This window comes from Cynoglossus semilaevis, chromosome 18 (genome assembly GCF_000523025.1).
Source record: "Cynoglossus semilaevis isolate Cse_v1.0 chromosome 18, Cse_v1.0, whole genome shotgun sequence".
In the NCBI taxonomy this organism is placed as follows: domain Eukaryota; kingdom Metazoa; phylum Chordata; class Actinopteri; order Pleuronectiformes; family Cynoglossidae; genus Cynoglossus; species Cynoglossus semilaevis.
Genome location: NC_024324.1, coordinates 11500102 through 11527307, shown reverse-complemented (window position 1 = coordinate 11527307; position 27206 = coordinate 11500102). Strand labels below are relative to the sequence as shown.

The 27206-nt window shown below is 39.9% G+C and overlaps 3 protein-coding genes across 10 annotated transcripts in view; all 3 read left to right on the top strand.

Annotated features, from left to right (window-relative positions):
* Positions 1-3404, top strand: part of thap7 (THAP domain containing 7) — an 8837-nt gene extending 5433 nt beyond the window's left edge. For 4 of the 8 annotated variants that reach the window (XM_017041318.2, XM_025065131.1, XM_017041319.2 and 1 more), the window contains one exon: positions 2754-3007. In XM_017041318.2, coding sequence (XP_016896807.1) covers positions 2754-2815 — 62 coding nt within the window. In that variant the 3' untranslated portion in view covers positions 2816-3007. Of the gene's footprint in view, positions 1-2753; positions 3008-3235 lie in introns of those variants that run through there. The other 4 variants (XM_025065127.1, XM_025065126.1, XM_025065125.1 and 1 more) reach the window with 4 other exon arrangements.
* On the top strand, positions 3324-9521 carry s100v2 (S100 calcium binding protein V2). The gene is made up of 3 exons (XM_017041322.2): positions 3324-3456; positions 6222-6353; positions 8067-9521. The coding sequence occupies exons 1-3, from the start codon at positions 3448-3450 to the stop codon at positions 8235-8237; spliced, it is 312 nt and encodes a 103-aa protein (XP_016896811.1). The 5' UTR covers positions 3324-3447; the 3' UTR covers positions 8238-9521.
* A 4181-nt stretch (positions 9522-13702) lies between these two features.
* Positions 13703-24004, top strand: sema4ab (sema domain, immunoglobulin domain (Ig), transmembrane domain (TM) and short cytoplasmic domain, (semaphorin) 4Ab). Its single transcript, XM_008331784.3, has 15 exons — positions 13703-13940; positions 14921-15129; positions 15315-15475; positions 15940-15999; positions 16212-16310; positions 16462-16555; positions 16781-16903; positions 17378-17505; positions 18232-18413; positions 19170-19314; positions 19896-20085; positions 20572-20687; positions 21453-21616; positions 21730-21824; positions 22796-24004. Exons 2-15 carry the CDS (start codon positions 15033-15035, stop codon positions 23614-23616), a joined length of 2475 nt encoding a protein of 824 aa, XP_008330006.1. The 5' UTR covers positions 13703-13940; positions 14921-15032; the 3' UTR covers positions 23617-24004.
* The last annotated feature ends 3202 nt before the right edge of the window (positions 24005-27206 follow it).

The window sequence follows — 27206 nt, the reverse complement described above, 5'->3', positions numbered from 1 at the left end:
TGGAAGAAAAACATAAAACAAGTGAAGGGTCAAATATGTCAGTGAATTTATAAAACGGGGATCGCCAAAGTTTTAGTTCTCCGCGGGTTACGTTCAAAAAATAAAACTAGTCAACAAAAGGGTCAAACATTTTACTGTTACTGTGCTTTTTGAATCAGTTACACTTGCAGCGATATTCAAATGGGTGCAATGACGATGGTAAGACGTAAGTCTTACCGTAAGTGTCTGCTATTGTATGTCCCAGAACTAACTAACTTTTTAACCTCTTTTTAACACACACTAACTTTTTAACACCTCAAAACTGTGTTTTGAGGTGTTTCAAGGTTCTCTTTTTCACGCAACAAACTATACATTATATATTTGGAAGTCATCTTATCCAGAAACCTATAGAATCCATGAAAGCTGATCTCGTCACTGAAACTTCTCGGTGAAAAAGCTCTTAGTGCTAACCGTTAACTGATGTTTGTTCCCCACCCCCCCCCCCCCCCCCCCCCCGAGTTCTGTTTGGTATTGTCTTATTTAATATAACAGGAATGTTGACTGAGGGTTTAATCTGTGTCTGGGTTTGCACAGTCATGTCATGTGTATCTCGCACGTCTGTGTATCTTAACGCAAAGCATCTGCGAGCAGCTCGGCGAAGCAGCTCTTAGGATGAAACAGTGGGTAATGATTATGGGCTCGTACTGAAACAAATTACCGGGTGTGGCATAAACTCTTCCCACTCAGATACTCTTGCGTCGCAGGAGGAGGAGGAGGAGGAGGAGGGGCGGGGTGAGAGTAGGTCTCTGGTTGCTCAAATCTTGTGACACACCCTTTATTCTTAAGACATCAGCTGTGTCTGAAAGGTTTCTGACACGCCGGGACGACGTTGTCCCTTCAGTCCACATTGAGCGTATCGGATTTCTGTGCGGTGTTTTTCTTCCCCCTTTGGTCAGATGTTTGCGGTTATGTTACCCCTCCCCACTCGCTGTCATAAACCGCCTCAAAAGAATGTAGCCAAGCCGGTTTGGTTTTTTTTTCTTCTTCTACTTCTACTTTCTATTTTTTCCCATTTTCACTCCCCCTCTCCCTTTTTCCTCCTCTTCCTCCATCTCTCTGCCTATTTTTATTTTTTTTTTAAAACACAAACATTTTTTTTCCGAACTGGCTTTTCCCACGTCCCACGTCGACTGTAGGAATGTGTGTACGAATGTATCAAAATGATCCAGTGTCACACGAGCCGTTGGTGATGAAGAGGTTAATTCAGCGACAGTGTGGAAGAAAAGTAGAATACCAGCCTAAACATGCAGGCAGTTATTGTGTAAAAACAGAAGGGTCCAACTCTTACTAAAGGTTTCCAGATGTGGAAGGAGTTGTCTGTTGACTGTGAGCTGAGCCTTAGCGGAGGAGCCAACACGCTGTTTGTGCTCTACACATTAGATATCTATAAAGTTAATGCCATCGTCACGATCGTGGATTTCCCTTGTGTTGTTGTGGGCGTGTCCTTACGATAGATGTTTACATTTGGCGAATATGAAACGCAGAACCCAGCTCAAAACACATACCGCTGTAAAACCCCATCTGATCTGTCTTTTCTGTATAATTCACATAATGCGATGCCACAAACAGAATAAAATGGATGCTGACTGTTTTCGAAATAGCTAAATATTATTGTATTTAAGTGGTAAATATGGCCTTAATATCGTTTTCCCCCCTTCCAGTGAGAAAATCTGTTTTGAGCGGTTACAGTGTTTCAAATAAAGTTCAGATGAGAATCTGTCAATGTGCAGGGCGGGGGAGGCTTGACAGTGTTCTATCTACAAAAGGGAGGCACTGCAGTCAAAAAAAAAAAGTTTGGGAAACACTGGACTAATTCATAAATATAACCACATTCAAGTGTGCCAGTTAGAGCTGCGTCAAGGACCACAGCCGTTTAAGTTCAACTCATGTAGTGCAAAAGGAATTAAAAGAGGAAAGAGATTTGGAAAACTGACATTAAAAAAAAACAAAAAAACCCATTCAGATATGACTAAGTAAGAGTTTGTGCGTACAAAAAGGGAAGTGCAAACTGCTGAACATTTCAATTTTAGCCCAAAAAAAAAATCCACTTCTGTTCTGTCTAGATCCTTGTTCTTTCCCCTATTTGTTTTTCCAACCGATTCGCAGCTCCGATTGGCTCACATGCTAATTAGTGAGATTCTCAAAGTGATTTGTACCTCCGTGATCCTGCCAAAGGCCAACATTGCAAAATGGATTGTCAGGTATGTTCGCAACAGCGTGAATATTCAGATATTAGTCACAACCCTAGTTGTGAATCCCGTGAATCCTGCAAGTCAAACGCCACTCTGGACATTACTTGTTAAACGAGTTGCTCCCAGCCGCGCTTCCGGTTCCTTTAAACTAGTACAAACAAACAATTTTGGTTTTTTGTTTTGTTTTGTTTTTTCTACAGGCAATGAAAACTTTGAATACAAACAGTGAGGTGGTGTTTTGTAAAGTTGCGTTGTGTAATAACGTGTGTTTTGTAAAGTTGCGTTGTGTAACGTGTATGTATTGTTTTACAATATCTTTATAACAATATTTTACATTTTTGAGCCCTATTTCTTCTTTTTAGTTTGTTCGTTATCGTCCCTCCTCCGTTGAAATTATTTATAATACTTATTGCACGACTTGGAAAAAGTCTGTCCAATACAAGTGTTTATTGTCTCTTTATTATTGTACCAAACACGAAAGGAAGTCTGAAATAAGTTGTTTTATTTGTTTTCTTTCACCAGTGAGGCTCAAAACAGAGGTGGGCCAAGTGGAGGAATGCATGTTTGAATCCCGCCCTGACTAATTCTCACACTCCCCAGAGGCAGGTGACACATTTCGGTGTATCCATATGTAAATCAGTGATCCCCAATACTTTTTGTATTAAGGACCTGTAGCACTGCAGTGACGGTTGAAGTATTGTTAAGATATTCTTCTATCTTTTAGACTTTATTCTGTTCGCATCGGCGTCTGAAAGACGCATTATTTTGAAAAAAAAAATTCAAATTATCCTTATATAAGGAAAGAAAATGTATATGTATATGAACCAATTCTGGTCCAGTACTGGCCCACGGACCGGGGGTTGGGAACCGCTGTTGTAAATGATCAATAGACATAGTCAAATAAGTGAGAATCCATTAAGGAAGTGAACGTGTTCAGAAATGTCTTCACATTAGCATCGAACTGCTATAACACAGTAAATGACCCTTGGCATTCCCAAACGTAGCCCATTGTGTTGATCGAAGTAAGGTATGTTGCTGTCAGCTTCTTCTTCTTCCTGGCTCCCTGTCTCTGAGCTGTGGGAGGATCCAGGAGTGGAGCCAGCTGGTGACAGAGGCAGCTCAACACACACACGTTCACCCACACACGCTCGCGCTTATACGCAGCAGCAGCAGCAGCAGCTCCTCCACGACACGCTCGAAGAAAACTCCAGTCGACATGCCTCAGGTAAGAAGTGAAACTCGAACAAGCCGTTTTACCGCTGATATCTCTAACCGTCTCTGGACAGTTTTCTGTCAAACTCCAGATTTACGTTTCCTTGCGTGATAACGTCATTTTTTTTTTCCTATGTGAAACTAATCATATCCAAATGGAGGGACTTCGGGAGATGAAACGCCAAGAAAAAAAAAATATGACGACACACTAACTTTTCCGCCTAAACCGTCCTGTAATATTAGGGATATTAACTTATCTTTTAGTTGTTTCCCGAGTTGACGTTACTGAACTTATGAAGTTAGACTTTATCGAGCGGTGCTGCCAGTGGCCCCTCCCTGTCATTCCTCTCCAGTCCTGAATCCCTAAGCTGAAGCTCGGCGGCGGTTTGAATGTCTCTGACACGAAGAATGGGAGTGGGTGTGGGCTCAGGTGAGGCGCCGACACTGACCCACGTTTGTAAAAATGACAGCGACTCTGATTTTCAGATTATTTTTTTGTGTTTCGTCGCGTCTGTCAGTATGGAAACTTCTCGCTCAGGCCTCCAGTGTGGCCTGTCAGGCCTGTCAGCTCCACACAAACACCGAGCCTCCTCCCAAACTCCATTTTACCTTCTCTTGTAATCATTTGAATTACAACCAAGAAACATTCCCTCTCTTATCTACAAAGCGGGAAAAAGAACCGTTTTAAATATCATAAATCAGTTCACTTCAAGATACCAATGCTGTTTAATTTACACTAACTTGAATAGTTGACAGCTAACTTTAATAATCAATAACTCATTCACCACGACTTTAAATAGGGTATAAGCCACTCTTTAAATCCATAAATTCTGCGCCATTTTAAGTGTTTCTCCCATTGTGATACGTTTTTGTTATTGTAGGCAGCTTTGGGGTTTAGAACGTGCGTTAAGATTTTCAAATAATTCCTCAATTTAAATAATTTACTGACGAATAGCAATGTTTTTGAAGTATCACGTTTTATTTTGAAAGTCTTTTACAATCCTTTAAATCGGAAATAGCAGATAGATATCCCCCACATCCTGCCTGTGAATGCTGTGTAACAGTACATGTGGAAGCAAATGGAAAGTATCATTTAGCCACCAGGGGGCAACTTTGTTGGTTGTAAAAAGTAAACTGTGAGAATGGGATTTGGGTGTGGAAATATGCACCGAAACAAAAAGTTGTTGTTTTTTTTTTTTTCTAAAATCACAAAACCTTTTAATACGTCAATAAACATAAAAGTAAAAACTTTTCTGTGAGACTGCACTTTCTGATTTTTCTCATTCTTTTCATGATATAAATGAATTATGCTGTACCATTGAGTTTTGTAGTACTAAAAAGAGGTGTGTTTTTTTTTTGTTCTAGTTGAGTTTCCATGAGTGAAGTCTGGACATTGATGCTTTTCAGGATAGTTTATAATTTAGGAGAAGGTGGCTTGCAGCAGCTTGTGGTACATCAGTCAGAAAGGGTGTGGTCTTCACAAAGCTGTTGGCCCACATGTATTAAATAACTGTAGCAAGCGCCTGAAGTGTGTTTCACCGATGGCTTTGAGAAAACCAGTTCTCGTCCATAGTTACGTATAATATATATACATATGTATGTATGTATATATGTATGTATGTATGTATATATGTATGTATGTATATATGTATGTATATATGTATGTATATATGTATGTATATATGTATGTATATATGTATGTATATATGTATGTATATATGTATATATGTATGTATTTATGTATGTATATATGTATATATATTTTTTGTTGCTATTTTTAAGGTGGTTTTTCAGACGTTCTTTATCAAAGCCCCTTCCTTTAGCACCAGTTTGGTTTCAGGTAGAAGTTCAGCTCAGTAACTAAGGAGGGGCTGCAGACCAGACACTGAACTACACATGAAACCTTAAGTGTTGTGATTATGATTATGATTTTCTAGGGGAAGAAATTATATGCTTGTATACATTTTTATATGTGTATCCCAATGTGTGTGTTTGCTAAGCTAATATACATCTACTACGTTAGTCTTTTGTAAAGATGCTATGGCCTTTAACATGCTAGTTCCTCGCACTGCATTCAGTCTTATGTAAAACCATAAGGCATAACTCACAATATACACATTTATATATTACATTTATTCTAGTTAATGCTCCTTCTGCTCTTTTAGGACAATTGTGGCCCGCGAGTCAAAAAGTTTGCGCATGCCTGGTTTAGCCCTTGTTTTAGGTTGTCACTGTAACCCGTGTGGTCCTAAGATAATTTTTTTTTTCTTCTTATTCTGTTCAACACCTTGGTTGTTTTCTTGTATGTTATTTTTTTCAATTGATCCCGTGACTTTGGAGTGGTTGATTGTCCCTTCATTCTTTACTTTCTGACCTAAAAACTGTGTCTGTCTACTGTTTGCTGTAGAGCGGGTGGAACAGTTGCTTTAGTCCTGTAGTAAATTACACTAAAAGGCAGTTATAAAGAGATAAACAAACTGTTTAGCAGTTGGAGGTGGGAGGGTGGAGTCACCATTGCCCTGCTAATAGTTCAGTTGGTCCGTTTTTGAATACAAAGAGTATCGTTTCCACTTTAAACTCATTGGTCACACGCTGCATTTGTTGACTTTTAGGTAAATATGGCAAAGAGTTCACTGTCCTTGCTAACTTTCATGAAGACAGTAGATATATTGCTTTTGTGTAGGATAGTGTTTCATTTCTTGCCTAATTTTTAATTTTATAGTGTTTCATTTCTTGCCTAATTTTTTATTTTTTTTTCTCATATATTTTTGTATACAGTTTTCAGACCTTGAGAAGGCCATCAACACACTGGTTACCCAGTTCCACTCTGCTTCAGCAGACAATAGCCCAAGCCTTAAAACAGATGAATTTAAAGGACTGCTGTCCTCCCAGATGCCCAACCTGGTTAAGGTAAGACAGAAATGATCCTTAATCTGTTTCAGCCTCCACTAAGCCACCACTGACTGTAACAACTGGGTGTGGCAGCACAGCTCACACCACACAAAGACAGTCACAGAGGTCTTGCACCCACTCACCAGGAGCACACACCTAGTAGTATAACATGTATTCATTTATCAGTAGTCAAAGGGAAAATCACAGGGTGACCACAAGAAGGCCTTTTTAATTTTTGATACGTAACGTAAACTTCTGTATTGTTTAGCTTTGCTAATTTGACCATATTCCGTTTTTGCTCTTTTGTGGTTTTAGATAAACTTTGTATTTGAATTAAGAAAAAAAAAACATTATATTAAAAAGTACTTTGATACTCAAGTGCGTACCCCATCTGACTCAGCCCTGCAAATTGAAATACATTTTGAGAGCCTGATAACATGTATTTTTCTATCTGTACAAACCACTGTATGAGTTGCTGCCACCTAGTGACTGGAGGCTTGTTATCATTCAAGCATTACAGTAGTAGTACACTGCTGTAAGGCCTGAATGCCCCCAGGGGGGCTCGCCCCACTATTTGAGAAGTATTGCGATGGGATAACAGGAAGTTTAATCGTGTAAATACCCTTGGTTAATTAAAGTTTCCAAAGTTGGCAGGGTAAAATATCAAATTGCTTTTTTTTTTAATGAACAGGAAGGCTCGGTTTCCATCGTGTTTTTTAGCTGCATTAGTCATAGAATGAAACATTCTAGAGTGTCGTAAATGATTCACGATAGTCTGACAAAAAAAAACAGAACAATGTGATTCATTTGAAGTGCTCCTGCAGTGGGGGTTCTGTGTCTGCTTTGTAAATGCAGTTCCTTTTCTTTTATCAGTTGTTTGCACGCAGAGTAGGTGGCACTTGTGTTAGCTTAGCTGCCCAAAGGTAACTCCACGTGAAGGTCACCGAGTCGCTCTTTTCCCCCACGCGACTTTGTTCGAAACCGTTAAAAACGCCATGTGCTTGCCGAAGAAAATAGCTATCAGAATTACTGTGGCCTTTATGAGTGAGACTTAAAATATCGTCTAAAACCCTGTAATGACTGATACGGGCTCTTGCGTGGCACACAATACTGTGGCTGTATGCTGTTTATCAGGGCACGCATGTGATGTGAAAAGGAAATGATCCTTCACTTCATTATGATCCACTCACCACAATCAACTTATTATGAGCTTTTTTTTTTTTTTTTCCCCACACGTGGCAGGCTGTACAGTATAAGTGTCTTCGTAAAATTATCCAGCACATATAATATTCTGTATGTATGAATATATGTATATATGTATATACATATATTCATACATACATAGTGTATATATTTGTGTGTGTATATGTATGTGTATATATAATTGATAACATTTCTGCAAATTTAAAGTAAACTTTACATAAAAATAATATATATCCATCCATTTTCATCCATGTATCCGTTAAAAATAATATATATTTTTGACAATTTATTTTGAGATATTTCAGAAGAACCTAAACTTCGTGTGTATTTATTCAAAAAAAAAACACAAAAAACTGAATGACTTTTCTGTGTAAATATATCACTAATATACTTTTTTCTTTTGGCTGGCATAGAAGAATTTCTTTCATGGTTAAGGTAGTACTTGTTAGCTTATTTTGAGTGAAGTCCCGCGCTTATACTCGCATCCAGAGTATTCAAAAAGAACTTCTTATCCGGTTTATTTCACAGGGCATCGGCACGGAACAAGGACTGGGCGAAATCCTGCGAAAGATGGGCGTAGGTGACGGAGAGGGAATCTCTTTCTCACATTTCTGGAACCTTATCCAGTCTGTAGCCACCAACCAGCATGGCCTCCTCAGCGGCGTGAAGGGAAGCTCATGCAGCTGCATTGTCCTGTGAAGAGCTAGCTTTCAGCCTTACACGTCAGTAAGCTCCGAGTTTCTACCCTGGAATTAACCAACACACATGCGTATTACTATCTTAATCGGGTGTCAGACAGAATACAAGTGTGCCAAGTCTCGCGTGCACATGTCAAAAGCTTTCCAAAATGTACCGCTAAGGAAGTTAGTGTAATGCTGTGTGGTTTACACATTTGTACCACCCAGCATTCTTTGCTTTTTTTTTTTTTTTTTTTTCTTTTTTACAAGCAGCAAAACAAACCGTTTTAGTGTCAAACTGACTATGTTGCAGCATTGACATTTTTTTCATTTGTCAAATCAATGCAGCATTCATCATTGTCCACTCAGCTTAAAAACAAAAAAAATTACATTACCAGCTCTGTCTCCATTGTTCCTATGTATGTCACTCGCTTGCTGTCTCTCATCTGTGCTGGAAAAGTAAAGTTCAAATTAAAAATGACTTTTGTTCAGTTCAAATCTGTACAACCTTGGTGGAGAAGACAGTCCACAGGTGACTCACTTACACATTCCAAACAGCGCCACCTTGTGGGTTCAAATTGCTTATCTTTCCTTTGGCACTCGTTGATACCTTTAGATGTTATATGATGTCCTATTTTTGCAATTACTGCTGCACGACTGTAAGTGTTGTTACGTTTTAGAATTGTAACCTCCTTTTTTTTTTTTTATATATACCACGGTCGTTAATAGTGCTCTCACGTCTCCGATTCACATCGCAAAAAAAAACAACGAACTAACGTCCCTCTGTTTCACGTCTACGTCGCAGAATAATAGAATCGCTTCTAGCTCACCGCATCTGAAAACCTCTGAGAGATTGTAGACATTAGCCACTAGTTTAACCACTTTCGTGCAAAATATATTGTCATTCACAACACTATATAGTATACCTAACTTTGCGAGTCAAAAATGCTAAAGTATTATGCAGTACGTGAGCGTCAAGGAGGAACTACTTTGTAAAGTCCAGACGTTTTTGAAACATTCCAGAACTTCTCTCTGGTGCGACTGTGATTGCTGCGACTCTTGCTTCCCAGTGTTTCTTTTGGCCTTAGAAGCGACGGTCCACACATTAACTGGATCCTGCGATATGTCATCCCTATCAACACAAATCAAGCAGATAATATCTCTAAATATATGTTTTTACCAGCATTGCTTTGTCCTCTATAATTCCGCATTTTCTATGTATTTATATTTTGTAATTCTCTGTAATCTGACCTTTGTGACACCATAAAAAAAAAAAAGAAAATGATGTAATAAACAATTAAAGAAAGAAGAGTCTTGCTCAGTCTTTTTGAGTCAACGGACGTAGCGAGGAGTATCTTCCTTCCTTCCATATAACGCATTATCAGTATATGAATAGCTAACGGAAAGCAGAATGACAGCAGTATAACCTGATAGTCCAGTGTAATAAAAAGCACCCTCGGTAACTCCATAGTATTTCCATAACCGATAAATCAGTTATTTATCAGTTAACGTGTAAATTCATAACATGTTTTAATATGCTTATTACTTCAAAACCGTTGTTTCCAAAATGAGTGGCGGGGGCCCTCGGTGAGGTCTTGATGTATTAGCGAGTAAGGGCAGACAAGGCGAATGAATTTCAATGTCAATATTTTCCTTCTTTACCTCGGACAGGTAAACGGCTGATTCGATCACCGAAGGATCCTCATTGGAAATAAGTATAAACTCATGGCTGTGTTCAGTGTAGTGCTGTATCTGGATTAGGCATAACATGTTTGAAATCACATGACTCAGTTTGATAAAATGACTTCTTCCAAATATAACTACCTCCAACGCCGGCAGGTTCCGTCTGAGGAACAGAACCTGGGGCGTGACAGGCAGGAATTCCAGTTTCAGTGATTATCTCAAACTGTGTCTCCAACGCTGACTTGCCCAGAGGTTCTGTGGACCTCGGATTTACATCAGTTGTAACGTCGCCCATTCGGACGGAAATGAAGTTTCTGTGTACGTCTGTGGCCCACATTCCGCATTCTTCAGGTTTTAGGTTCGGGTGGGTCAAACCACGGTGACATCCGGAAAAATGGCCTGAAAGCAGATTTTGTTTTGGTTAATTACCTAGTCAGTAGAATAAACAACGAGACCCTTTTCCCATAGAAACCAGCCCGACAGACAGATCGGTCTAGGAAAATAACAGGGGGTAAATCAACAAATGAATGATGACTCTCGCTGTAGTGGTGCAGGCTGCTCGTTGTCACGTTGTTCCCACCTGCTAAAACTTGTCAAAACATCTGCTATGCCCATTGGCTTAAGAGCTGCGGGCGAACTGATTCATGGGTGTTTTCTCACCTGTTTCCCACATTTAAGTCCCATCGACTGCTTCGCATAATCCGATCTGTTGGAAAAGAAAATTGGAAGGTATTTTAAATCTACGATATTGACAGGCGTGGGCAAACTTTTTGACTTGCCGGCCACAGTTGTCCTAAAATTGAATAGGGGGGCCGGGTCAGGAGCAGAGAGAATGACATGTAAAAATCATGCATAAAGGCTAAACTCATTTTCTACGCCATCTATTGGGGAAATATGGGTATTGCAGGTAAAAGGCGGAAGAATAATATTAGTATTATATAATTTAGAAAAGTCTGCTGGGCCGGATTTCTAACCTGAACGGGCCACATCCGGCCCCCGGGCCTTAGTTTGCGCCTGCCTGGCCCAAGAGTTGCAGCCTTTGCTTGTCATTTCAGTTGAATGGTTTTGGTATTGTTAAATACGTAAAGAATAAAACAGATTTTAGTAGTTAAAAACGTAACACATTTGTCTATTTGAATTGACTTGCCAAGAGTGTCATGGAGGACATTTTGAAGCTCAAGAAAGTTGAGCAATGTTCTGAAACTTGCTACACCTGATTCTGGCAGTATGAGTCACTGACTATCAAATTTGGCACTTCTTACAGTGTTCATATTCATTCACAAACACCAACATGGTGCAAGTGTAGAGGTTCAGATGATGGAGTAGAAACAAACAAACAAATAAGAATCAAAGAATCAATCGTTGTTACTCTGAAGGCAATATTTTTGAAGTAATACGTATTGGTTTCTATTCCAGAAAAGTGATTTTACCAACAGTCGTTCCTGCTGTCAAAGACAGCTGGACAATTCAAAAGTCCAAAAGAGGTTCAGCATGGCCGCGGAGAGCAGTTGAAGTACCGTAACAAGAGTGAACTCAGCAGACAGAGGAACGTCCAGTTCTACAGTATATTCACTGTAATTTGCCTAGATAACGAGGCAAATGACACAGCTATTTTATGAGGGTGCATTTGATGAGTGAAAATGTTACAACACTGCTATGAACACGGTTTGGAATGCTTCTTTAGTATATTAAATATATATTTATATATGCAGTACATATATTTAATTATATCAAAATAAAATATATGAATATATTAAATATAAAAGACTAAGTAATGTCTTATATATATATATATTAAAATAAAATCTTCCATATATTAAAATAACTAAAATAAAATATAAACTATAAATTATTAAGTCCCCTTCCTTTGGCCAGTAGGTGGTGCTAAATATGCATTTAAAAGCCTTCGTCCACGGCTCAAGGGTTCCAGTAGAATTTTATTGTGTCATTGTTAACAAGTCCTACATTATTGACATAGGCTCTCTTGAAAAAAAAAAAAAAAACTGGCTAAGATGTCGTGATTAGGGGCAATGGTGGCTTAGTGGTTAAGGAAGCGGACTTGGGTCCAGAAGGCTTCAGGTTCGAGTCCACCAGCTGCCAAACAAATAATCATAACGTTCAGGCCAGGTGACCACCAACAGTCAGATGGGTTGTCACTAGCTAAAAGCCTTACAGTAACTACTGTATATAAACACCTTATTTTTCTAACCTAACTTTATTTCCTTTAATTATATTAAAAACGTTTTTTTAACCTAACATTGACACTGTCCCAAAACTAGATATAAGATATGCTGGATAGAAAATAAAAATAAAACAGAGAGGAGAAATGTTTCCAAAAAGTATTTTTTGACTCTGAGCTTCTGCACAGTCAAAGCCCGTAGCCGAGCGGATGCATGCATGCCCGCATTCCTGGATTTATGCATGTACTAAACAGTTGTATGTACCAATGTCAGAGTAGATACTTGGCAGTTGGTGACAAAACAAAACAAAACAGCGTCAAACTCGACTCCGAATGTGTTCCTGTGTGTCCGCACCATCATGTTTGAAACTGGGAATACAGCCTGTTACCACATGTCTGTTTCCAGGCCATTGCTAATCCTTTTAATCTTCTTTTCTCCTCATTAGCCATCTCACCCCACTCCTTTCTCTGCCGCACTCTCCATCAAGCCTGTCTGCTCTTAGCACTCAGTTCCAATCTTTAATGGACCAACGCAACAGGGAAGACGGACATTCAAATGAAGAGGCTGAGATGAAGCTGGACGAAGGAAAAGGGATAATAACTTAAGAGACGCCGATCACGTCACTGTCTGGGCATAGTTGTTGTGCACATTTAGTTTGATCAGTCCTGCAGAAAAAGAACCGTGTGGAGTCTGGAGAAATGGAATAATTAACAATAAATAACACCGGAGATTTTAAAAAATTAAGACAGAGATCGAGAAAAACATCAACAAGATACCCAACAGGTACCTACACAGATTACACACTACTTTTGTGCATACCATACCATTCCAATAGTTTTAAAACAATTTAAAGGCATGACATCGTCCATAATGTACAATATTGTGTTGAAAAACTCAACTTTTAGATTGGATTGTTTTAAACAAGTCTCTCTAAATTATGGAAGATATATATTAATATTTTATATATTATCTTACTATTGCTAACAACAACCATATCAGCTAACTTTACAAATATTAGACATATTAGCCATCATTTGGATTTAACTGTGAAATAGTTTTAAACATAATTTGCTAAATCCTACCCACTGTACCTTTAAAGCTACTGTATGCTGTATTCCTTTATTTAAGAAGAAAAAAAGTTTAAATTAGCGCTGTCAACCACGTTACTCGATTCGTAAAATGAATACGTTATGTTGTTGTGTAATAATACGTTACGCAAGTAAATAAAACTTCAGTTTTGCTCAAAACTACATACAGAAAGACTAGCAGTTACCGTGAGGCAGAAGTGATTACCACAATGCCTGTGTAGCCCCTATTATCAACATGCTAATATGCTATCTGTTGCTAAATCTAAAACACATCTCGCCCTGTGTCCGGAATTATTCGCATTGCTTTTTATTTTTTTAAAAAAGACCAATTCGGGCAAAGTTTTGACTTGAGTTTTCAGGATCAGGTAAATATAAAATAACGTAACGTCAGTCATAAACCAGTAGGCCACACGTAAAGCGTTTCAAATTAGCATGTACTGTGAGCTAAGGAAAATAACTGTAAATAATCCGCATTCTAAATTGAAAAGTAACCGCTCGCTCCAAGCTGTCGTGCGTAGGACCTGCCCGTAGGCGGCGACTAGCGACCCCCTCTGTGTGTGCATGTGTGTGTCTCACTTCTCAGGGGCTTTGTTGTTATAGTGGAAGCTCAGCTATGGTCAGCGTCTTCTCGCCGGCTAAAACGAATAGTTTTTAAATGTCCACCTTTCTTGCGAGGGAGACACAACCGTAGACCTCGCTGTCCTCTTCGTGAGGACAAAAGAGAAAAGAGAAGCTGCGAGGACAAGAGTGCTCGGCGAGGAAGATAAACCTGAGGTAGGACACATGAGACATCACCGTGAGCATCAGTTGGGGGACATATCTACGTGAGCGCGCGAATGAAACTGCGTTTTACTTTTCTGTGTCCTCAAGCAAAGGCAAAAACAAAAGATAATTCGTCAGATATCATCAAAGTAAAGCAGCGCAGGGCGTTTTTTTTAACATACGGACATGTTATTACTTTGATAGCTAACGCGAACCATCAGGACATTAGCATGATTTTAATAGCAGAATGGTTTTGGCACCATGTTGTTATCCGCCTGACGTTTTTTTTTTTTTTTTAAACATCTGTTGCATTCGCTTCACTCATGTCCCTTTCGTGTAGTTGTGGGGACACATTTGTACACAGGAAGAGACGCTACCCTCTCCCTTTAAGAAAATGAAATTTATTTCAAATTGTGTTTTGTGAAGATTTAAGTTACAACATATTTAGCAGCTGGAGGGTTTTTTTTGTCACTTAAAACTTGGTCATTCATTGGTGTACTTTTGCTAGCGTTCGCATATATGTATATATATATATATATATGTATGTATGTATATATATGTATATACATATATATATATATTTCTGCCTTTATACATTTTGATTTGTTAAGATTCCAAAGTTTCCAGAAAGTTCTACTCATAAAGAGCTTCTTCTTTTCCCATCTCTTCTTCGCTAATTTCTTTCTCTGCACACTCTCCTGGATCTCATCATTCCACCACCAGGTCTCTTTGTCCTCCTTTCTCTGCCCAGAGGACATACCTAGCACCTTCCTACCTGTCTCCCTAATCCCTGCAGCTGTAGTCTCCCAATCATCTGGGAATTCCTCAACACAGCCCAGAACTGCCCTTACTTCCTTCCTGAAGTCTTCACTCTTTTCTTTTCTTAGTATGGAAATAATTTTAATTCGCAAGAAAAAAGAGAGTACAGCAGATCAGAAAACTCATCTCATCGTGGTATTACAGTAGACTGTGTATTTATCTGTGTGTTACAGATCCAGCGATGGTCTGCTCCACACGCCGCGCTATGTGGCTTCAGCGAGAACCTTCACTTCACCCAGGAAGTCTCTGACAGTTCAGGCCGACCTCTGACCTTCTCCTGTTGTGATGGAGAATCGCAGCACGCTGTCAGTTATCGTGGCCTTGCTCGGAATGCTAAGCCAATGTCTGACACATCTAACTCCGAGAATCACCTTCTCCATAGGTAAGAAAAGGGCTGATTTACAGTACGTTTCACCAACTTCCTGGTACAATCCGTAGCGATATCGACATAGCAAGAATGGGAAATGATTTACTGTGAAAGTTAGCTGCGGTCTGTCCGTTTTGGTTGCATCTAAATATCCGTAGAAATCCAATCCATCCAATTTGTGATTGCTGTAAAATTGACAGGTAGCCCCGGGAGACACTTAACCCGCTTTAGTAACCACGATGTCGGAAACACTACCACACTGCTGCTCAGCGAAGCTGGAGACATGCTGTATGTTGGAGCGCGGGATGCTGTGCTAGCTTTGGATGTTAGCCACGAGGATGTCATCACCCTAAGGAACAAGGTAGGAACCAACCAATAGAAAGACCAGTACTTCTCAAAAAGTGGGGCGGGCCCTGCTGGGGAGGCGCGGTGAGGTTTCCAATGGAAAATGGCACGCATATGGACATAAGTGTACCACTGCTGTAACAAGCCTCCAGTCACTAGGTGGCAGCAACTCATACAGTGGTTTGTATAGATAGAAATATACATGTTATCAGGTTCTCAATACTATTTTAATTCGCGTGGATGTGGGTCGGGGGTAAGGGGAGTTTGAAAACATCTCTGTCCCCAAGGGGGGGGGGCATGACAGAAAATAATTTAGAAACATTGAGATAGACCGATACATAGATAGATAGAAGTTTCTCTGTGTTTTTGTGTTGATCAACAGGAGCGGTACAACTTTATGTCAATGCATGCATGCTTCCAAACATATGACTCGAATCATGCTGAATCCCCAAAAATAGAGTCTCTTTTCTTCCCTTACAGCTGGACTGGAGCCCTTCAGACAAAGACTTGGAACAATGTTCCATGAAAGGCAAGAACATAGTAAGTAGTCTGTTTAAAATCCAAAGCTCAGACCACAACGATGACATTAATGAACTCCGAAAAACACACAAACCTCATGAACCTGCATTGAGAGTAAGAGCTGAGAGACACCGGTATATGTGTCTTAGGCAAATACTGATGTCGTATTCAAAGATCATGCCGTTGAGAGCGTTGCTCTTCTCTTGACTCACTTGTCAATGTGTTTGCATTAGGCCGACTGTCCAAACTTCATCCGTGTGCTGCAGTTCCTGAACTCCTCCCACATCTACGCCTGTGGAACGTTTGCCTTTAGTCCACGCTGCACCTATGTGGTACGTCCTGCGCTGCGAGCGGGTTGAACCCTGTTGTTTCACAAAACCTTGAGGCCACGTGGAATTGATCGCGGCTAATGAATTAGTGCCGTCTGTTTTTAAACAGTCCTTTGCATTTTTTGTTTGACTTTTGTTCCTCTTTCGTATCAAGAACTCGGAGTCTTTAACAATGAGCATGAAGCCTGATGAGGGCAGAGGTCGTTGCCCTTATGACCCCTACCAGCGCAATACTGCCATTATTGTTGGTAAGCAGTTTTTACAGCTTAGTAGTCTATGTACTTCCATACAGTAGGGGGCCTTAAAAGACTGGAGAAGCTGTGAGCACAAATATGGTTTTAGTAGCAATTATTCAGGACGTGATGATGATCAGGGTTAAAATACAAGTACAGTATTTAATTGTTTATGTATTTCCATATTTTCTAAGTATGAGCTGGGATACAGATTTGCTTTGATTTCTTTCATGTTGCCAGATGGGGAGCTTTATACCGGTACAGTGGCAGACTACAGAGGGAATAGACCCGTCATCTCCCGGCACCTCAGTGAAAGCAGGCGTGTTGATCTGAAGTTGGACGATACATTAGGATGGCTGGAAGGTAAGTCTCCCTTTTTTCAGCGGCACATATTAAACACTGCACTGTACATCAAATCCATGCTCTTCACCAGGTCTCTTAATTTTGACAATAAAGTCTCTTTTATTTTTTATTTTCAGTTGTTATTTTTTCTAATTATAATTAATTATAAGTTGGACATTTGTGCTTTTTTTGCTTTACAATTGTATGAAGTCGGCCGAAATGACCCCCCAGGTGGGCCGCTTTTGGCCCTCGGGCCGTATGTTTGACATCCCTGGTTTAAACTTTAAAATATGTTCCACAATTAACTGGTTTAAACTTTAAAATATGTTCCACAGTTAACTACAGTCCCGAATTATTGTTCAACCTTCAGAAGCTTTTCATTTTCATTTCAGACTCTTAATGATTGTTGTTTCCATGAACAAACTGTTACTGTTTTTTGTGCCGCTCTAAAAAAAGAGGTCGTAACGTCTTCATCTTCTACAAACTTTGCTGTAGATCCAACCTTCATCAGTTCCAGTTACATTCCTGATGAGGAGAAGATCTACTTCTTCTTCAGTGAAGTGGGCAGAGAGTATGACTTCATAGACAAGTTTATCGTGTCTCGGGTTTCCCAGATCTGCATGGTAAGGATGAACTTAATGTAACGCTTGTACAAAAGGTAATAGACTGATTGTTTTAAGCCAAAACTGAAGAGGGAACTGATAAAATAAATCACAGAGTGCAACCTAGGTTGAACTTCTGCTGGCACAGCATTAGATTAATGCGTGCAAACAGCCACGTTTACCAAATACAGAATGTCATCCTGCCAAAACAGTGCTGTTTTGAATGCTAACTAAGACCCAAATCAATGCTTGTTAGCATTACGGAACATCTTACTTTATGTTTCGCCACCTTTCAATAACCAGGGGTCCCGCAAGGCTCAGTGCTGCCCCCAATTTTCCCTCGCTGTGTATCACATGGTTTCTCATGTCACCGCTATGCTGATGATACCCAGCTGTATCTGTCATTCCCACCTGATGACTCTGCAGTCTCAGCACGAATCTCAGGCTAACTAGCCTCTAGTAGAGACCATGGTCATGTCCCGCCTCAACCTCTGAAACACCCTTCTAGCAGCAAGTCTAATGCAAGTTTCATTGCTTTTTTTTTGTTTTCTGGAAAAACAAAGAGTTTCTTGAGGCTCCTTCGTCTCTGGATTTCTTTGTTTCACCAGAACTACAGTACATTTTCAGCAGTGTGATATCCTTGATGAACATATGCCAAGGAAAACAGCAGAAACCCACAGTGGGTTTTGTGGTGTGATAACACACTATCTTGATTAAGCAAATATCCTGTTCTCCTCTGTTGGACAGAGTGATGTTGGCGGTCAACGCACCCTGCAGCGACGTTGGACGACCTTTGCCAAAGCACAGCTGCTGTGCCAGGCTGATAATGAGCTTCCTTACAATGTGTTACAAGATATCGACACCCTGCCGCCAGCAGAGGGAGTGCCTGCAGATGAGACATTGTTTTATGGCATCTTCACCTCACAGTGGTAAGTAAAATAAGACTTGGTATCCTACGAAAGAGAGAAGAGAAGGTGCAAGAAGAAGCAATCATTGAAGTCTGTTAACTTGTTGGTCGATTCTAACAATTATTAATAATTGTAGTTTTACTGTATACTTTCTTATGTATTTTCCAACGAGCAATAGATGCGTCATTTGGTCTATTGTTACCAGCGAATGCAATTTCAAGCTCATTTTTTTCAAACTAATGTCAAACTAATTTCCACCAGTGAGTCACATCAGCAATACAGTTCCTAGTTACTGTAATACTGTATAGATGTAACTACTCCATAACATATTCATAAATGTTTCTGCAATTGATTATTATTTAAATAAGTTACAAATATTGTTCATTGCTCGGTGTAATTAAAAAAAAAACGTTTTAAGTTATCAGGTTAAGAAACGCAGCCACATGGAATCAATGCTTTTTAAGAAAACATGGACCATAGAAAATGACTTGGCGGGCCACATTTGGCCCCCGGGCCTTGAGTTTGACACATGTGGTCTAAATGGTAAAAATGAAACTGTGTCCAAGAAGAATTTACACCAGCTAGTATTTTTATTTTGCTGTAGCATAATAAAAACAAATCATCTTATTTTAGCTGTGACATCATCTCCCTATTATAACCAGGAGTCGGTAACTTCGAAACACATAAAATATATACATTTTCACTGCATTTCTTTATATATATATTCTGTCTGTCTATCTGTCTATCTATCTGTGATCACACTCTGTCTTTCACCAGGTCTGTTAACTCAGGGCACTCAGCAGTCTGTTCCTTCCGCCTGAGCGACATCAGAGCGGTTTTCTCTGGGAACTACAAGGTCCTGAACCGGGACACCTTACAGTGGAGCACACGTGTTCAGGAGAAGGTTGCAAATCCAGGAGAGGTAATTAGTCAGTCTGATTTCTGTAAAAACACAAGAGCGATCTGCCGTCTTTTTTTCCACATTTTACTATTATATTTTACTTTAGGTTTTGGTTTAAAATCCGGACATTTACTTCAGAAAAGGCTCTTTGGTTATAGATCGACGTTTTCTTAGACTAAGGCTTTGTTTATTTGTCATTCAGATGACATTGCTTACAGCAGACTCTCGGGATTCTAAACTGAAGTAGAGGTTCATCTCATCTGTCGTTGGAGTTAGATCTGATAAATGTGTAACTGACAAAGTGTGATATTAAGTGTTGGGTTTGACAGTATTTTGTCAGCAGTAGATGGTGTGACGTTAACAAACTACAGGACATTAGTATGTGCAATGTCTACTACCAGAAAATTTAAATTTACATTTAATTGATTTGGTCTAAAACGTGTTTCATTTTCCTTTTACCGACCAACTGCTGTTTTACACACTACATAAAAAAAATTATAAATATACCATCTTCAGTGCCAGTTGTTGTTATTCTTCATGTTTTTAAATGAGTCATTATGCAATAAAGCCTTTCTATTTTTTTTTTTTGTCCCTTTTGTAAGTGTGGACTGCACAATGCTTCTGATAACGCCCTGCGCTTTATCAAAGAGAACTTCCTGGCAGACGACAGCGTCAGGCCCATTGACAGGCATTTGACCATGGTGTCTACCGGCTACAAGTACAGTCATCTGACAGCTCAGAGAGTCCAGGCTGCCAACAACAAAAACTACACCGTTCTCTTTCTACTCACAGGTGGGCCACGTTGTGTATTTGATACAACGTAACTGACTTGTTACAATGATTGGGGATTCATTCCACAATACTTTCTATTACTGGCTAGTATTGTTAATAACATCCAACCCAAGGCCCGCGGGCCAAATGTGGGCCGCCAAGTCATTTTTCGTGGCCCGCGGCAGCTTAAACAGTGTTTATTTGCCTTAAAATAAAGTCCATGTTGCTGAGTTCCTAACTTGATAACAAATATTACGCAGAGCAATTCACAATATTTCTAACTTGAATAAATAATCATCAAAAAACATGTTATGGAGTAGTTATACAGATATACAGCCTTACAGTCACAACCGGCTGTAGCACAATATTCCTGATGACATCATGATGCAAAATACACGAACACTGTAGTTTCTTCCGTGCATATTCAGAAAGGTGTGACATCACCGCATTAAGTTTTTGACACATTTTAATAAATACACTTTGTTTCCCATTGTCTTCTTCCCCCAGAGTCTGGTTACCTCCACAAAGCAGTGGTGCTGCAGAGCGGGGCCCACATCGTTGAAGAGGTCCAGGTGTTTGAGCAGCCTCAGCCCGTCAAAAGCCTGAAGTTGTCTATACCCAAGGTAAAGTACGACTAGGTTCTACTGGAGAATCGATACATAGAGTCCATCCATACATAGAATCGATACATACATACATATATACATACATACATCCTGTATATACATACATATATACATAAATATATACACACATATATACATATATACATACATATATGCATACATATATATATACAGTATATACATATAATAAACATAGAATAAATACATACACAGAACCGATCCATACAGTACCTACAATGTATTGCATATTCAAATTTTTAACAATTTTTGAACTGAATTGTTTTTTGTTTTTTATATTCGGTAAAAAGAATGATTAATTTACACTTCATTAAGTGTTTCCAACTGTGGCACAAATAAAGAAAAATAATACTAATTAAATAAATTTGACCTGCTGCAAAATTAAGTCACTACAAATCAAATCTCTGTATTAGCCCCAGTTGTTCAAAGACAAAGGCTATTTCGCAGTCACTTAAGGTAGACCAGCAGAAGTGTATGATGGGGTCAGGTGATGAAAGGGTCAGTCATAAAGTAATTTCTTCCATATCCCCTGGCCAGTCACCTCTCTCTAAGGCAAATGCGAATGATTGGATCGAGTTTCTTGATTTGTAAACAATATCAATGTTGTATATGTAACTGTTACTGCTGGTAGTGGCTTTGATCCAGGATGTGATTCTCATCGGGAGCGACCAGGATGGACACGATTGGAATACGCAGTTACCAAACCTAAAAGACTGATGGTGATGGTGTCCTGTCTCACTGCAGGGTATGATCTATGTGGGCACATCGGAAGGCGTGATGAGGGTCCCAACAGCAAACTGCTCTTTTTATTGGACCTGTGCTCAGTGCGTCCTGGCCCGAGACCCCTTCTGTGGCTGGGACACTGTCAGCAGGACATGCGTTGAGACCTCCAACACTCAGATCAGTCTGTGAGTTCAAAAACATTTTTACAATTTTTAGGGGCAAAAATGTTGCCTATTGATTGAGCATTTCTTAATTAACTGAATCTTTTTTTTTTTTTTTTTTTTTCTGTGCTTCACAGAGCGCAAGACGTAGACACAGGAAACGTCAAAGAAACGTGCGACCGTGGTACATTCACAAACAGAGTCAGGTTTGATCCCAACGAAGTGTCTGCAGGTAGGTGGCGATAGTTCTAGCTAATAGTTCTAACTAAAACGCCCTCGTTTAGTCCTATTTTGACAGCACTCTCTTACATTTATACCCACAAAAGATACTGATTTTATTGAGTTAGCATGCGTTCAGGTTAGCATGCCTGCCTCAGAAGCAGGGAGCAGGTAGTCCTGGGTTCAATTCCTAGAGGAACCACATACTTACATACTGTTGTAGCAGATCTGCTGTTAACACAAGAATTCTAATTATTAATCAATGTATTTTTTGCAATTCCTACACCTAGTATATACTGTGTATCTTGCTTTTTCGAGTAATACTTTATCCACATGGCGCCCCCACCAGAGATGAAGTCAGTATTTCTGATTCACATTCTAATAAGAAAGGACTGGTAGCACAAGTGTAGAGCACTTTTTCTGCGTTTATAGGGGGTCCTTGGTTTTTACGATATTCTCAACTCGCGGTGTTATGCGGTTTCGTCGCCATCTCGCATAAATTACTGAAGAAAGTCTTCGTAAATTGCCGTCTGACGTACTTCATCAAAACAAGTTTCACTCTCCGGAACTAGCGGAGTGGTCGAATATGTTCCTAGCGGCGCTGTACACGAAAGAAGACTTTGTTTACATTTGCCGGTTGTACGCCACGCATTGGATTGCTACATTCACTGACTTTGGTTTGCGTTGTTTTGTTTTTTTTGGAACTTTTGTCTTTCATTATGGCTCCCCGTAAGTCATACTCTTCTGATGTTTTTATGTCCTAGATCAGTGGTTCTCAAACTGTGGCGCCCTCTAGTGGTACGCAGGGGAAATATCATATTTTCACATTTACATTTTCAGTTGAGTAAATCTGAAACATACCACGTCAGAGTGACAAACACTTACGTACAGGATGCCGTAAGAATGAAACTCCACCGTCTGTCGAGGACCCCCCTGTATTTGGTTTTGGTCTGTTTGAAATCATGTATCTTTCATGCCCTGCAGGTGAGTTAGTGTCAGTGGCTCTGAACGAGGTGGTGCGGCTACGGTGTCCTGCGGCTTCCCATCTGTCCCAGCAGCTGTGGGAGCGTCCCAACAGTCAACTGTCCTCAGACCTGTACTTGCACCTGGGGGACGGGGGCCTGAGCTTTGTGGCAACGCCCGCCACTCTCGGCCACTACCTCTGCCTTTCCATTGAGAACGGCTACCAGCAAACTATGGCCATCTATCACGTCAAACAGAAGAGTGGCCCGCTTGTCCAAACTACCAGCAGCTACACGGCTCTTCAGACGCTAACCGCAGCCAAAACACAGGCAGCGCCAAGTCCTAGTCCTGGCCTGCACTCCTTTGAGTTTTGGCCTTTACTAAAAAAAACAATGCAAGGAGACATTGAGCCAACCGTGTCCAGTATGGACACCACACCTGTTCCCACGCAGCGAGGCTTGAACTTGACCGTTTGGACCCCGGAACCTGGGCAGACGGAGACAGACTTTGTCGGAGGAGAGCTGCTGCACTCGGCCCGAGAGCCCTGTTATCTCAAAGAGCTGGTGGTCGTGTCTGTGCTGCTGGTGCTCTGCATCAGTCTGACCATCACGATGTTCCTGTACGTGGTCAGACTGCACTGCCGCAGCCGAACGGTTCCTCACACAGCTACCCCAAGCAGAAACTCAGACAGAAGAACTCCCGTGGAGCACGAGGCCCCGAGGAGGAACCAGCTGTTTAATAAAAGCAACAGACACAGTCCGCACAGTGGACAGGCCTGTGGGTCGGGCTGCAACGGAGCACTGACGGAAGGTAACGGACATTTGCCGAACACGCCCATCTGACCCGTCTCCCACTCTTGAAGTGCTACAGATCGGCCCAGGGCTGAAACTTTCTGTGGAACATACTGTAAATGTTCTGAATGTTTGACTGATTAGATCTGGTCAAATACAGACGAGTGTGTGGGTATTTTATAGACTAGCCCGTGGTTGATGCTTCTGTGACTGCAACAGTTTGGTGTCTTTTATTTTTTTAATGGAATCACATTCGTTCCACTGAAATGAACCAGAGCGGAGGATCAGAATTAAAGAAAAAAAGAGTTTTTGCGTTTCGTTATGTTGATAATGACACGTTTTCTGCATCAGTATTCTTAAACCGAACAAGCGCCCCCTGCTGCTGTCTAAACAGTTGCGAAGCTTTTATTTATTAAATGGCTGCGGGATCATCAAAACAGTAGAAAGACAAGGTTATTTTTTTGGTGGTTGAAGCCAGATGTTTTCAGTACATTGCACTGATGTTAAAAGCTCCAACATGGACTGAGTCTGCCTGTAGAAGTAAACACCGCCCAGCTGTTAGCAAAGGCTAACCTAGGAGGACTGATTTTTAGACTCTTTATTTTACTTTTTTTTTTTTTTTTTGCACAAAATATCAATACAAGTACTTTGCAACATACATCTAGATTTAATCTGGCATTGTTGTACTGTGAAAGTCATATACATTTGACCACCTTTGTTGCTTTTTTTTGCGAAGCAGTTCTTCGGTTAGCGACTTCATCCAAAGACATAGGGAAACGGGTTTGGTGTCCTGTGCAAAATCCAGGTTAATCTAGCTGTTTCTGAGACCGAAATGAAAACACACAACAGTGTCTAGTTTACTTAGAAAAGCTTACCACTTGCAACAATATTGCAAGAGCATCTAGAAATGGAAAACAAGTCTGTGTCTAGTCTATGTCGTTAAACTGCTCACCTTCCGCAACCTGGTAAATTGGTCATTTAAAATGGCAGCCGATTATTTACGCTGTTGCCACCACGGCAAGAATTGTGTTGTTTTTTTTTTGGGGTATTTTGTCGGCCACCACGGCAAGAATTGTGTTGTTTTTTGGGGGGTATTTGACGGAGGTGGAAAAAGGCACTAACAATGTAATTAAGTAAAAGTATCTTTACTTTGCTTAAATTCTACTCAAGTAAAAGCAAAAGTTACTACAAATGACTTGTTGCCAAAAAGGACGGGTCATGCATCCGGTTTTGCAGCTAGTTGTTTTTAATCAACAATTCAAATACAAATGACAGAAATTGAGAATTTGAACACTTACGTTTTGACGGTGGCAGCTCTGTCCACCGGGGGCAGGCACATTCTGCGTTGCATGATAAAGCTATTGCCTCAAGCGAAATACTTGAGTCAAAATGTACTCAAGAGAAAATGACCGATTCCCAAAACTACTTAAAAGATTACAAATTACCCACAAAAAACTACTTAATTACAGTAATGTGAGTAAATGTAATCCATTACTTTCCACCTGTGATTTTTGAATTATTCTTTCAAAGAGTCGTAAAGTTGCCAACTGAGGCAACAGCAAACTTCTGTTTGGTTGGCGTTGGTTGGCGTTGGTTTACTCCTCTGACACATGGTTCGATAACGTATGTCATCAGGGTTTACAATGGTCCAGGAAAGCATTGTCAATAAGTGAACCTACTCACATGATTGAAAGGAGCATGACTTGGATAATTGAGAACTGCACAGACATAAAGAATTAGCTCTTTGTCGAGCTGGGTGTTACAGCTTTTTTTTTTTGTCGCTATTTGAGGTCATAAGGTTAAAAGTCTATGATAGAATTTGTTTGATCGTCGTTGCCAAACATCCTGCCCTCTGCTGTGATACTGAAATGGTGCCACGCTGCGTGTCATTGAATATCACACGGTGATCTGTGAGAAATATTTCAAATAAAAAAATATATATATATTTTGATACACATGTCAAGAAGCGGTCTCCACGTCATGAGACCTGTGAGAGAGTGTTTTGCACACAGGTCCTGATGCTGTAACTCGCTCCATATGGTTTTGGTTTTTGCGAGTCACATGGTGTTTTTTTTATTGCCCTCCGAAGAATGTTGCTCAGTCACGAGTGAGAGAAAATGAAAGAGAGATCGCAAAACAGGCTTCTAGTGTTCACTGATGTGGTCTGTTGAAGTCCATATTAATAGAGTCTGCTCAAAGTAAGGCTCCCGGACCAACTTTGGCCCACCAAAGATTTGGAATATGGCCCAAAACAAGTATGCTACCACGGTCCTGTGTATAAAAAATATATATGAATACTGTATGGAAGTGCAACAGTTTGTGGACACTGAAAGTATTTGAGCTTTTTTTTTTTTTTTTAATTCAAAGTTGACATTTATAAGTACAGTCACTGACAACAGGAAACCCTCCGTCGGCAGTTAGCGAATGTCCCAAACTTCCATTATAACACTTATATAACCCTAATTTGTTTATTTTGTACGTACAAAGAACCGTGACCTTTGAGTAGAATGTTCGAGTCTGAACAAAGCCTCCTCGGAGCCGGGATTTGTGAGGGCACATTTTTCGTTTCGTAACACAACACTTGGACAGCTGTTTCAACAAGAAGAGGATTTGCTGACTGTGCACAAATTGACCCATGTCACACGCAAAAAAAAAAAAAAAAAAAAGAATCAGAGGCCAAAGTCTGTTGTCGTTGTTAAATCATTAAAGCTTTAGATAATAATAATTATTGTTATCTATAATTTAGATAATAAGAATTGGGTTGGTAGTAATGATTTGTTAACCAAAATAAAGCTTATATCTTTATTTTGAGGAGGTAAAATATCAGGGTGTCGTGATAATAGTCTCGTCTTTTTCTCTGAATGACACAGGTCTAAACACCCAGACGCTGGTTCTTTTCTGAAGGTCACATGTCTATATAAAACTAAGACCTGCGCTATAGACATGTAGTTCAAATAACATAGAGGCTTAGACTGCAGTGTTCCTTCTCTGTTGGGTTGGATTGTATCGGATGACAGTTTCCTACAGTCTTCATTATGTCTATTTTCAGCTCATTTTCCTTTGACCGTTCAGAATATGTCAGGGGTTTTTTTTTTTTTTTTTTTTTTTTTTTTTTTTTGCAAGGGGCGGCGCTGACCGACACGATGACAACCAGAGTAAGGTTTTTGGCTCCGTCTGGTGGTCAAAAGCAGTTTCGTTTTACCTCTGAAATAATAATAACTCATAAGGATGTAAAATCAAACCGTTTTCATAACCTTTTTTCAAAACTGACGGGATTTTGGTAACATTATTTATTTATTTATTATATTTATTTAATTATTCTCACAAAATGTGTTAATTATTAAATGGTAATTATTTTTGTACAACAACAAACCACTGCTCATATATATATATATATATTTATATTTATTTTTTTTAATTTTTTTTTTTTTCGGCTGGACCACATTTGCTCAAGCGTTGAAAGAAAATGACTAGATGATTTGCTTTTTCCTTGGTGGTTTAGTTTTCTTCTGTGACCAAACCAGGTGGTTTATGACCTCTGACCCCCACAAATTCTTGGCGTCCCCAGAATCTACATTACATTACATAACATTTAGCAGACGCTTTTATCAGGAGACTCCATTTGGGGTCGTGACCCCAAG